Source organism: Rosa rugosa, chromosome 5, assembly GCF_958449725.1.
Source record: "Rosa rugosa chromosome 5, drRosRugo1.1, whole genome shotgun sequence".
NCBI classification, from domain to species: Eukaryota; Viridiplantae; Streptophyta; class Magnoliopsida; order Rosales; family Rosaceae; genus Rosa; species Rosa rugosa.
In genome coordinates, this window is record NC_084824.1 from 50,013,685 (window position 1) to 50,026,643 (window position 12,959).

The 12,959-nt window shown below is 36.1% G+C and overlaps 1 protein-coding gene and 1 long non-coding RNA gene across 2 annotated transcripts; both read left to right on the forward strand.

Annotated features, from left to right (window-relative positions):
- Positions 1 to 6,626: 6,626 nt before the first annotated feature.
- Positions 6,627 to 8,719, forward strand: LOC133708446 (uncharacterized). The gene is made up of 5 exons (XM_062133908.1): positions 6,627 to 6,827; positions 6,946 to 7,116; positions 8,126 to 8,158; positions 8,261 to 8,373; positions 8,473 to 8,719. Exons 2-5 carry the CDS (start codon positions 6,948 to 6,950, stop codon positions 8,677 to 8,679), a joined length of 522 nt encoding a protein of 173 aa, XP_061989892.1. The 5' UTR covers positions 6,627 to 6,827; positions 6,946 to 6,947; the 3' UTR covers positions 8,680 to 8,719.
- Positions 8,720 to 9,897: 1,178 nt separating this feature from the next.
- LOC133707893 (uncharacterized) lies at positions 9,898 to 10,517 on the forward strand. The gene is made up of 3 exons (XR_009845391.1): positions 9,898 to 10,039; positions 10,169 to 10,219; positions 10,360 to 10,517. It is a non-coding gene; the product is annotated as an uncharacterized LOC133707893 (long non-coding RNA).
- Positions 10,518 to 12,959: the final 2,442 nt, after the last annotated feature.

Consider the following 12,959-nt stretch of genomic DNA (forward strand, 5'->3'; position numbering starts at 1 on the left):
AGGTATTTGTGGCTTTGTGAGAATTTGATTTGAAATATTTTCTGGGTTGTATATTTGATTGGTCCAGGATTGGATCAAGGATTGGATTTGAATTTTTTTCTGTGTTTGTTATAATGTTATCCAACAAGAAACAACTACAAAAGTTGGAGGGGCATATTCGAAATAAGGAATCACAACATGCCGCTCACAACTCTCCCACCTCCATGATCAAAATAGTTAGAAAGTGGCTTTGAAGATCTGACGCCCACCCCCCCCCAAAAAAAAAAGAACATAAAAAGCGGCTTTGATGCATGTTATTAAATTCAAGATTAATGAGGATTAGATTTTGAAGGGCGCTGCTGTAGGAGGTGTGGTGTTGAACCGTTTTGTTGTTTAGCTTCGAAAGGGATTAACATGGTTATGCATTTTAAGGAATAAATGATTGAAATCTTTCCAAGAAAAGCACCGTCAAATCCAAGTCTGCTGAAACGAGGACGTGAAATCAGAAACAAAAAAACAAAGGAGTTGGTACGTACGCCATGAATGAATGGACGAAACAAACATTCTCAATCAATCGATCATTCATTCAGAGAAGAGTACAGACTTCAAATGATACTTTTCTTTCTGCCTATTGGTGAAATGAGGCATGTGCTATTTAATTTTGGATGCTTATAGATGTGTTGGTGCCCTAGTTGTGTTGGTCTTTCGAATGAACCGCTATCATCATCTGTTCAGAAAATGTATATTGTAGAACGTAGACCATGCTGACAAGTGATACTGATCAAGGTTTTAAATATCGGTATTTTCATATCTATCGGTACTTTGAAAAAGTGAGATATCGGATATATCGGGGATACAGTGTACGAAAATATCGTTTTTGAAAAAAGTCAATTTATTAGAAATTTAGAACTACATATAAATACATATGAATGTCAACTTCATCTACATCCAAAAAGAGACTCTAGGCGGTTGAAAAGCCGCTCGCTGGTCTACGAAAATGCAATAATCAGACCAAGACATATGACCCATATAGTGCGAATTGTAGTGATGAACATGATAGTTATAGATCTCTTTAGAGTTGCTGACTGTTTCCCCTATAAGGGGATAATAAGGATGAACCCAACTAGATGACTGATCATATACTTCTCCATATTGATTATATCCATAAGCATCATAACCAAATTGATTAATGTTGCCTTCATGAGATTCATTTGAGATCCCACTGCGCTTTGTGCCTAAACTGATAGAGTCAAAACTTAAGGCAATTGAAGAAACATCAGATGGGGTACTTTGATCATCAGTTGCACCTCTAGTCCTCCTCCCATATCGGGTCTTCTCTTGAGCACCATGACCAGCTGTTCTCACTCCGTGGTCTTCATCTTGGGTGGCATGATCAAAATTACCTTCACAGGTATATTGGAATCCTCCATCCACAGAAGATTGTCCATATTCATATCTTTCACCTCCACCACCTGTTCCGCTTCCACCCTCTCCACCATCATCAGAACTATCTGGAGTTGCTGTACCACCCCACACATCATCACTATCTGAATTATCTTTTGGGTTTTTAACAACTTCTTCAGATAAGATTCTCTCTACATTGATTCCAGCATTAGTTGCAGTTTCTACAACTTGTGGAAGAGGTCTTCCAGCTTCATCATCGAGGTGTGCAGGCATAATCCAATCATGAAGTGGATCAATGCCATTATGAAGCGGCTCGCTTGCAACATGAAGTAGATCTATATAGTTGTTTTCATTGACCACATTATTCTTTGCCTGTTTATCTCGCAGCCTCAGCTTCATGTTGTAGTAGCAGTATACAAGCTTTTCCAACTTCTGATATGCCAAACGGTTCCTTTGCTTGGTATGAATAATAGCAAATGTACTCCAATTTCTCTCACACGCAGAAGAAGAAGCCGTTTGTGCCAAAATACACATTGCAATTTTCTGCATGTTTGGTGCAGAATACCCACATTGTGTCCACCAATCAGCTGTAAAGCTACTACAATGAGTTACTGCTATAATAGATCAACATTTTCTATTAAAGAAATTATATGTGTGTGTATGTGTGTGTTTTAATGTATACATATACGGATATACCACAAACCTGTATTTCTGGTTTCTCTTGTTTTTCTTGCTATGGTTGACCCAAATGATTCCTTTGCATCTCTAAAGCATACAATCTGCATTAACCATTTGAAAATTAGTCATTTCTAATCCCAAATTTTTTTAAGGTTGTCATCAATAAGAAGTTACCTCATCCACAAATGTATCACCAACCAAGAAAGAGTAACTTGACGACCAAATTATTATTCAAGTCTCCCACCAATAATTTCTATGGGAAATTGGTAGGAAATTTCCTTCCCTGATCAATTTGGGGCCCTTTGTATAGTTTTATAAACATTGCACTTAATAAAATAAAATCAATAAAAAAGATGAATTACATTTAACTATTTAACCGTCTGTAGAGAATTACTGAGTTTTTTTTTTATTTTTACCTCAAATTTTACAGATATTTCTTCACTTTATCGGGATATATCGCAAATATCTAATATATCGGGGATATTTGACGATGTCGGAGAAATTTCGCAGAAACGGTGACAGATAAGATATTTACCCCCATAAATATATCGGTCCGTCGAAAAAAGGAGATATCGGGGGATATATCGGAAATATCGCAGAGATTTAGAACCTTGATACTGATAACTGAGATGATGAATGTGTAGTAGAGACGACTAATAATAAGGATTTTTGTTTAGAAGGAATAATTGAGCAAGTGGCATACTGGACTTTATTTAATATAGTCAAAATAGCTTAATGACCATTTTTATTGGTCCTTTCGAAGTATATAATATTAATTAACCTGCATACAGGATTTGGAGTTTGTTCCAATCCCTAATTAAAAACCGCAATGAGTCCCTAAATAACTCTCGCATTATACTTTACCTTTGCTTCACTATTGTTTAGATAATTAGTTTGCTCTTTGCCGCTTCTAATTTTATCTTTTGCGCATTCAGTTACTGTATGATTAGTGAGTCATCTACTTTTGGAGCAATTATTGGCTTTTGTATAGCTATCTCAACTATGTATTTGTTCTGATGCAAATGAAACATAGGCCTAGCCACCTATAACATATATATGTTACGGCATTCCAGTTTGGTACGGTAATCACAAATAAGAACTAAATTATTTTTAGGACTAAATACTGTTTAGTCCTTGAACTTTTGCCCTAAAAACACTTCAGTCCCTGGCCTTCTAATTTCACACGTTTAGTACATGTACTCTTAAATTTCGGACCAATAGGTCCTTGCCGTTACTTTCCATCCAAAATCTCGGTTAAATCGATGACGTGGCAATTTTTTGGGGCCAAAATGTCTATTCTACCCTCACTTTTTTATTTAATTTATATTTTCCCTCTTTTTTTTTTCTTTTTTTTTTTTCTGTTTTCTATTCTTCTAGCCCCATGAAACCTCCACCGTCTCCTCCTCCACCCCCTATGGCATCCTATGCGGCGTCCCCGACACCGCCCTCCCCGTTCGCCACCTGCATCAGCACCTCTATAAACAAAGAAAACACAAACAGAATATCAACCTTATCAATTCACCACTCAACTTTCAATCGAACAATCATGCTTTAATAATCAGAGAGATTTCAACCAAACTAACCCAAACTCAATTCAGTTAATTCCAATTATCACTCCACAAGTCTGAGCGTTCTGAAATCATTTTCGACCACAAGTGCTCAGAACTGAATTGCCATGGTTGGAAGACAAAGCTCGGTTCATCTCCACCCACGCTCAGTTTGCATCCATTTCAGAAAGCCCAGAATTAAGCATCACTGAGCGCCAAATTTTCTCTAGGACAAACATTAGCTTCGAAATCAAAACCAAAAGACCAGAGAAGCCGTTGTGGACGGTGAACTCCGACGAAGCCGATAACACCCAAAACATCAATTCCATCAAAACTCAACTATAATCAAAATCAAGCACATCAATGTGCAGAGCATGAAGAGTAGATGAATTTTCTCACCTGATGCACTACCGATTTAGGCCAGAGTTGCAGGAAAAAGCCTAGAAACCGTCAAGAATTTTGGCGTCGATTTTCGCTCCAGGGTCGACGGACGACCAAACCGAATCCAAAAGGACGTCGGCGACGTCAAGGTGGTTTGAACGCTAAACCATCCCTAACCCCACTAGCCGACGTTCGTCGTCTTCTCCCCAGATCGGATCATCTTCTCTGCAGATCGGATCATCTTCTCTCTCGGCCTTGATTTCAAGTTCGAATCAGAGCTCCAAACAGCTGCTCCACCGTAGAGTACTCCTCCGCCGACGCCGTTTGGAGTTTGGTGGTGTTTGGCTGAGGCTTCTGGAGTTTGGTGCGTGGTTTCAGGTGAGGCGTGTGAAGAGAAGAGAGGGAGTAAGCAGGCAGAAGAGAAGAGATAAAAAGAATAAAAAAATAAATAATAAATAAAAACAAATAGAAAAAGAGAAAAGAAAAAAAAAAAGAGAAAATATAAATTAAATAAAAAAGTAAGGGTAGAATAGACATTTTGGCCCCAAAAAATTGTCACGTCATCGATTTAACCGAGATTTTGGATGGAAAGTAACGGCAAGGACCTATTGGTCCGAAATTTAAGAGTACAGGGACTAAACGTGTGAAATTAGAAGGCCGGGGACTGAAATGTTTTTAGGGCAAAAGTTCAAGGACTAAACAGTATTTAGTCCTTATTTTTATATGCCCTGTATGTCTGTTACTTTTTGTGATACAAGCTTTTTGTTAAAGGTTTAGTCTTTTTCTATAGTTGTAGACTACTTTGATTGAAGTCAAAGTTTTGGTCCATTGTTTGTGCCTTGGTCATTTTCAAACGTGATGGTTGGGTCTCGAAAACATTGTGTTTTAAGTGCTTTTATTTGGAACAGACGACTATGTGGAAATTTTTGTTTGGGATAGAAAGGCCATTGGGATGTCAAACAAGGAATAAACTAGTTTTTTTTTTCTTGGTTAAATCGATCAAGGGTTGGTGTTTGAGCTTTGTAATTTTTTTTTTTAATTGGACATGAAAATATGATCTATGCTCTTTTTGCTTGACATTGTTTTTTGTATTTGTGTTCCTTTCTGTGATGCAAGCTATTTTATAAATTCTGGTAAAGACTTTTTCTGCATTTCTTAGGCTAATTTGGTCCATGGTTTTGATGCCTCTTCCTCATTTTCAGACTTTATTGTTGGGTTTCAACTGACTCTTTGGATTTTTTCTATTAATTAGTACTTTCCTAATTGTCCTACTCCTAATAGGAATTAGTATGAAGAACACTGATGTCTAACAAGGAATAATCTAAAAAGCGTGCTTTGTAAATTTTTTCTTGGAGTAGTTTTTGATTAATGGTGTTTTCTGTAAGACTTTTTGAGATTCTGTATATGTTTTCCTTTTCTTTTTATTCTATAATTTTTTATGCAGTGCTTTTGTAGATTCTGGTTTAGACTTTTCTGTGTTTTTTAGACTATTTTGGTTCGTTATTTTCGATTTGTGGTTTAATTGATAAGTTCTTTTCACATGTTCAGAATTGTCATCTATCATTTCATATTCTGCATTGTAGTATATTGAATTTTTGTTTGTTTTCCAGTGATATTCTGTTCTCAACCAATGAAACTGAAATAGTATTGTAACTGAGTTGAGGTTACAATAGTTAGTCTTCTATTTATAAGGCTCTGGTTTTATGCAGAGCCGTCTCAAAAATTTTCGAGGCCCTGTGCAAAATTAAAAAGTGAGGCCCTCTTTTTGAGGTCGTGTATGAATATGCCATTAAAAAATTTTGTTATATAGAGAAAATATTATACAAAATTATTTTTTAGATTAAAAAAATCTTTTATCTTATATTACCTTTTCACTTCTTGAAAAGAAAAATTCAGACTAAAGCTTGTTACAAAAATTTCATTAAAAGAAGCAACATTACAATTGAATTATCAAAGATAAATACAGTATGGGCCCTGCAGTATCCACCAAAAAATAAAACCAGGAAAGTATGGCAAGGGAAGGAGGAGAAGGAAAAAAATAAAAAGGGTAAGGGGGAGAAGGAAAGAAAAAAAAAATTGAAGCAAGTATCCACCAAAAAATAAATCCAGGAAAGTATGGCAAGGGAAGGGGGAGAAGGAAAAAAAAAAAGGTAAGGGGGAGAAGGAAAGAAAAAAAAAATTGAAGCAAGAGACATGCAATGGGGGGGGGGGGGGGGGGATCGAACTCCTAAAGAGGAGGAAAAACAAAGGTTCAGTGCCACCTGAACAACAACTAGATTATGCGTTGAGGCTCTTCTCTATATGTGTTAAAGCTTCTTAGAACTTGAAGTAGGGCCCCAAAATTTGGGGGCCCTGTTCTGTCGCTCATGTTGCACTTGCTCTAAGCCGGCTCTGGACTTTTATGAGAAGTTGCTAGAGATTAGAGAGGTGGCTTCTTAACAGGTATAAAATCTGCAATAGTTGGTTTTCATGAATTGATCATTAAGTACAGAACTATGCATACTCCCCCCTCCCCCCACACCCCTCCTTTTCTGTCCTTTTTTGCTCTTACTATATAAACTTTATAAACATTGTGTTCAGAGTAATTTAATTAGTTTTATTTGTTTCTCTTTTGCAAGTTCTATGCAAAAAAGTGTTGCTGTCATTTTTTTGCCACTGTTTGTTTGTCTATTAATCAATACTATCTCACTCTACTATTGTTATTCAGGTAGAAAATCTAAAGTTTATTGGATAATATTGAATAACTGTAGTAATATTGATTTTTCTGACTACTGCTGTTTTCTTATGTAGACTCTACAAACAGTGTGGCGTTTAATTTTTCAAGTGGTTTCAGTTCAGGTATGTAATTTGAAAAAGCATCAATGTTTGTTTGTCGTTTTGTAAATTATCTTTAAAGATTATTTATTTGTAGAGTTTGTGTTTCATTGTATTAAAACTGTGGGTTGTTTGAAAACAGTAATGGCAGCGAAGAGTGGAAAAACAAAAATGAGGAGAGTTTTACGAGATGATGATGCAGAAGGTCAGAATACTCGGGAACAGACAGAGAGAATACCTAATGATCAAGCTTTTACTGTTGTTTCTCATATGGACACTGATTGTGAAACTATATCAATAAAGCGAAGACAAGGTAAGTAAAAGTGCCCTGTGAACTGGCTTTCACACCCGCCTTCTTCTCTTTCTGAAATCTTGTTGTATGATGGGTGCCCTGGCCCTCCTTAATGGCCTCTGCTCTGGCCTCTCCTTTTTTAGGCTTTATGAGCTTTGTCCTTCTGCTTGTTCCCTTTGGTTTCTGTTTTAATGAAAGTTTTCATTCCCAAAAAAAAAAAAAGGTAAGTAAAAGTGTATTGATAAGAAATTTTAATTTTGTTGTATTATAAAGTAAATTTTAGTCATGAGAACATTAGTAGAGAATAATTTGGTTTATTTTGCATTTCAATTGCATAGTTGTCAATACCTTTTTATTCTTGCTGCTTTTTCTTGAGGTGTCAAAGTAGTTACTTACATTGCATTTCACGGTGCATTATGTGATTAAGTTTGGTTTTTTTTTTAAATAGGAATATATAATGAAAATAAAGTTGAGAAACTAACTGCTCTATTATACTTTATTTTCAAATTTTGTAACTTAGTTCTATAGGTGATGTCTCATTTTGCTCCTGCTTAACAAATCTCATTATGAGAATGATCTCCCTGTTTTGGTTCTAATTATATAGAGTTTCTACCTAAGCTAATTAATTTTCTGTAGAGAATAAGAGAAACTTAGGATCTATGTTGTTGAGAGCCAATTAGTTTTTGACATGATTAAATATAAAGAGACTGTAATTTGGTAAAATGCAACTAATTTCTTATTGTCACTTTGTTCTTTTCGCTTTAAAGGTTACTTATTTATTTATTATCTGTTTCATTGTACAAAAACCGTACATTCTTTACTTTGATATGCAACACTGTTGTAACTCAGTTAAGGTTATTGTATCTTTTTCTTATAATATGCATGCTTGGTGCTTGGTTGGTTTTGTGTAGCAAGTGTATTCTTCAGAAATTTTTCTCATCATTTTGTTTTATAGAGTACCAGTATTTTCAGTTTTTTCTATAATGGATTAATGATTAAAGTTTTGCTATTGTTTCTGATTTAAATACAGATTGTCAAAGAAGATCGAAAAGATTGAAAGAGGGTAAGTGTATGTTATCAGCTGTATAATATTGATACAAATGAGTAATTTTTGTGAAATATGTTTTCTGTATAGTTGATAATATTACTGAAATTATATTTACAGCTTCTCGGCCTGTGATGATGGAACAAAACCAGAGTTTGCGGAGCAATGATGAGAATGTCAATGCATTCGATTATGATCAAGGAGATCCTAGCATGTCAATGCCTTCCATTCTGGTAATTTCAGTTTTCAAGTTCTGTTGTAGAACTAAAGCATGTCACAATATGATCATAAATGAGACCTAATGTCTTACTTCTGTTTTCATGTTGTATGAGGGAGGGGGGCAGAAGGTTATGTTATACATTCATCTTCAAAGAAATTTTCTTCGGTATGATCCAAATACACATCATTGCTGTATGGTTTGGTATGTATCTTTCCTTTCGTTTATAAGTGAAGATTACTATTATTCTTTCTGCATTGCCATCAAACCACCCTTAATAATATGCAATTTAATCTTAACTGTATCAAATTGCATTGGATAACAATAATAGTCTATTACCTAGCATGTAATAGTCTTTTAAAGTAAACATACACTTCCACACACGCCTAAACTACATTGCATACTATTAAGGGTGTTTCACACACTTCATGATATGAAGTGTGTGAAACACCCTTAATAGTATGCTTATGTAATTTTCACGTTGCCCTGCATTATACAAAGAGGGGAAAAACTCCCAGGCTGTTATTGAGGTAAGCTTAGTTGTGTGTGAAAAAGTGTGGACAAATGCAGTTCATTGTGGCACACTGAACAAGTCTTATTGAGGTAGGCTTAGTTGTGTGTGAAAAACTGTGTGTATCAAATTGCATTGGATAACAATAATAGTCTATTACCTAGCATGTAATAGTCTTTTAAAGTAAACATACACTTCCACACATGCCTAAACTACATTGCATATTTTACATATTTGCACACTTCATCTAGACTACCTAGCATGTAATAGTCTTTTAAAGTAAACATACACTTCCACACATGCCTAAACTACATTGCATATTTTACATATTTGCACACTTCATGATATGAAGTGTGTGAAACACCCTTAATAGTATGCTTATGTGATTTTCACGTTGCCCTGCATTATACAGAGAGGGGTAAAACTCCCAGGCTGTTATTGAGGTAGGCTTAGTTGTGTGTGAAAAAGTGTGGACAAATGCAGTTCAGTGTGGCACACTGAACAAGTCTCTTCCCTGATTCAATGGTGAACTTCCTTTCAAGCTCTCCACTAGGTTTGTGTAATTTTGTAAAATGAGTTTCTTTGGATTCATAAGATTTAGGTTTTTGCGTTCCTTGCATTTACCTATTTACTTATATTCTAATTTTACAATTACATTTACTTTTCTGTACCCACGGGCACTAAGAATCCAATACAGAAGGGACATGCTTGGTGCACTGATTACATGTAATCAGATATGTTTTACTACTATTGAGTCAAAAGGAAACCCCAAATAGACCCTCTGTTGCTTTGATGTAGACCCCAAATTGAAAGTCCACTTTTCTGTTGAGAATGTAAGACTGATGGGAATCTGAACGGTAAAGCAATGTTTGAAATACAGAAGAGGCTAACAATTGGTCCATGTCCATGTAGTTCTTCCTTTTCTTCATGGACTGCAAATATTACTGAGTTTTGAGTTGGGATTATTGGACTTTGATATTAATCGAAAGCCTCTGTATGCACCGCGCTGAAAATGTACTCCCTCTTTCTCAATCACTCCTCTTATGTCTGGTTATAAGTGTTCTTTGTTAATTGCTTTGATTGGTTTAATTTAATGCAGTGAAGACATAGGAACAATGAAGTTCAATTTCCTGGTGAGCTTAAACCCAAGGGTTATAGCTACCGGTTGAAGGTACCTTCTGTGAATCCTTTTTCATTTGAAGAAGCCTAACATGTTGATTTACTTCTTATTTCTTGATAACAACACATTATACCCTTTATCGCCAGTATATTAATATTGCTAATTTTCCTTCTCTCCCAGATTCGCCAGAAATAACAACAAATTTATGCTTTCAAATACTACCATATTCAGGTATGTCTTCAACACAAATACTATTCTATTTACCTATTTCACATATGATCGCTCTGATTCTATTATGTAATTGCTTGAGATTCAAATACAATACAACTTTATTATGTATTTACTTATGCAGATAATTAATTGAATTGCAGGTCTGACAACACACTGTAGCCATCCATTAAAAATTTTTGATGCACTGAGTTTAATTTGGATTTATTCATTGTAATGGAAAAATTTAGGTAAAGTGTGCCTGACCTCAAAAGGTAACTTACCTAAATTTCTCCACCATTACAAAAAATTTCACACCAGACCAAATGCTCAAACCAAACCTTTTGTACTATATAACATTACAAAATCAATAATATTCTTATGTATAGAACCAATTAGTTTTCTAAGCAATTCAATGATAATAGTAAATCCCGCAGCAAAGCGCGGGCAATTTTGCTAGTACATATAAAAATGACATAAATATTACTGTTTAGGGAAGACTTACTGTTTTTAAGGGGGAACTGGGTTTTAAAAGAGAATACCAAATAATATATTGTCTATATTCATTATTTGGTACTCTCTTTTTCAATTCATGAGTTTCGGAAGAAGAGATTCCTGCAGTGATTGGTAGATTGGTTGAGGTATTCAGTATAAGGGATATGAGTTGGGAATGGTATGGGACTAAGGATGGCTTTTGGGAGTCAATACACATGGCAGAGAAGATCTTTATACGATCAAGCATGATAAGTTTGAATCTACTTAGAGGTAGAGGAGTGTCTGGACTTGGAAATAGTTTCTGGGAGAATGAGGGAATTGCATGGGCTGTTTATTGTTAGCTTGTGTTTCTCCTCTTCATAGCAGCTATAACTATCGATTTATAGAGTGGTGGTGGCTTAGGTCTGCTGCTGTTCCCAGGAATCCTGCTGCTGTGTTTTCAAGATTCTGGTGTCCTTAAGATCTCATTGCTGTAATTCCAAGATTTGCTGTTAAAAAAAAGGGAAGTCAGTGTTTTGTCTTTGTTCAAAAGTAGAGAATTTGTATTTGTGTAAAAGGATATGGTATAGTATTTGAGATGTATGGTTTTTAAGTAAAATGGTTTGAGATGTACGTTCAATTCCAGTCATTTTGCAATGATTCCGGTTGACCATTTGCCGAAACACTGATTTGACTCCGATTGCAACGACTCCGGTTGCAGCCCGGGACCGGAGATACAATCAAGTTGCGATTTTCATGATGATCAGTCGCCGGCGAGAGAGACAGAAGCAAATCAAAGACGTACCCGATTCTACTGGCGGTCGTCGATTCCTTCAGAAGGTCCAGCCCGGCCTCGCTGAGAAGCTCAGCGACGAGGACCGTCGGCTTGGCATCAAGCCTGGCTGCAGAGAGCACGACGACGAGTTTCGGCGCGGCGATGGAGAGAGCCGACGTAGTGGGTGACCTGTTGGAGTGAGAGAGAGATCCGACGTCGTCTAGAGAGAGAGATCGGTGAGGGGGGGGAGGAGAGAGAGACTGAGAGGAGAAAGATTGATTGACACACCCAAAATAGGTGTCTAAATAAATCCCTGCAATCTCAGTAGTTATCGATGGTAGTATAGGAAAGAGGGTGTCTCCCGCAGAGGATTGTGACTCAACAATTGCAAAACTGACTCGAAAACACGAAACAGACACGAAATGAAAACGAAAATAAAAACTATAGCTAGACTCAACCAAAAATTATGAAATTAAATACACACTAACTAGACACACAGACGAAGACGCATACAAAAATTGGGGTAAATCGGAGTTGAACTGATATACTAAATAAAATAAAGAAAACGACAGACAGAAAACTAACGAAAATAGAAAACAACTTAGGGTTTTTGGTTTTGATAAAATATGAGAAAACTAGCTAGGAACTACTTCTCACCACTAGACCATGATTGCACCTATGATGTGTTTACTAACAAGTTCAATTCATTCGAATATCCTTATTCAAGCTAAGCCAATGATGTGTTGTACTTAACCTATCAATCTTTCTTACTTGGTGTGTTAAGAGAATGATGTTTTCAACTTAACTTAGCTTCTAGAATGGAACCTAGAGTGATGTTCTCGCACAGCTCTCACCTAGTAGTCATTAAGGTCTAAAAGATTATGAATAAGGCTAGGCAATTTCGGTACTGGTGTTGTCCTAATATACCTAGACGTTGGTTTATATGAATGGAGCTCAAGTCATTCATTCGCTACTCTAGAATGCAAGTAGACATGATGATCATACAAGACACTCATAGCCTTACAACCTAGCATGCATACTAATGTTGCGCACCATCAATAAACATACAAAATTGATCAATGAATAAACAATAAACCAATGAATATCCGAAATCCTTAGAACTTATTAAATAAATGCCAACATCATAGTTACACCATGTCTAGGGCTGAAAGCAGCCCCTAACTATAAGAAAATTAGCTACTCATCATCTTGGAAAACACACAAGAGAAATACATGAGTTTTGGAAAGAAGGAAGAAAATCGAAAACTGGAAAAACAGGGGAAACGATCGATCTTCCTGGTGAAACGATCGATCGTTTCTGGGGCTCCGAATTTACTTCTTCTCCTTCCTTGCTCCAATCGTTCCTTCTCCTTGTGTGCGTGTGTAACCCTAAAATTCTGACTTCTAAGGGCCTTTATTCCTCCTTGAGACTCTTTCACTTTTTTTCCTTGTAAATCTCCAACTCCTTTCTTCAAGGGAAAGTCTTCTTCCATCAAGAATCCTTAGTGAATCAAA

What these genes read in the sequence shown, in the direction of transcription:
- LOC133708446 (XM_062133908.1), top strand. Translation starts at nt 6,948, where the DNA reads ATGGCAGCGAAGAGTGGAAAAACAAAAATGAGGAGAGTTTTACGAGAT. An exon ending in ATCAATAAAGCGAAGACAAG is followed by an intron (nt 7,117 to 8,125) that starts GTAAGTAAAAGT and finishes ATTTAAATACAG; the next exon opens with ATTGTCAAAGAAGATCGAAA. An exon ending in ATCGAAAAGATTGAAAGAGG is followed by an intron (nt 8,159 to 8,260) that starts GTAAGTGTATGT and finishes TTATATTTACAG; the next exon opens with CTTCTCGGCCTGTGATGATG.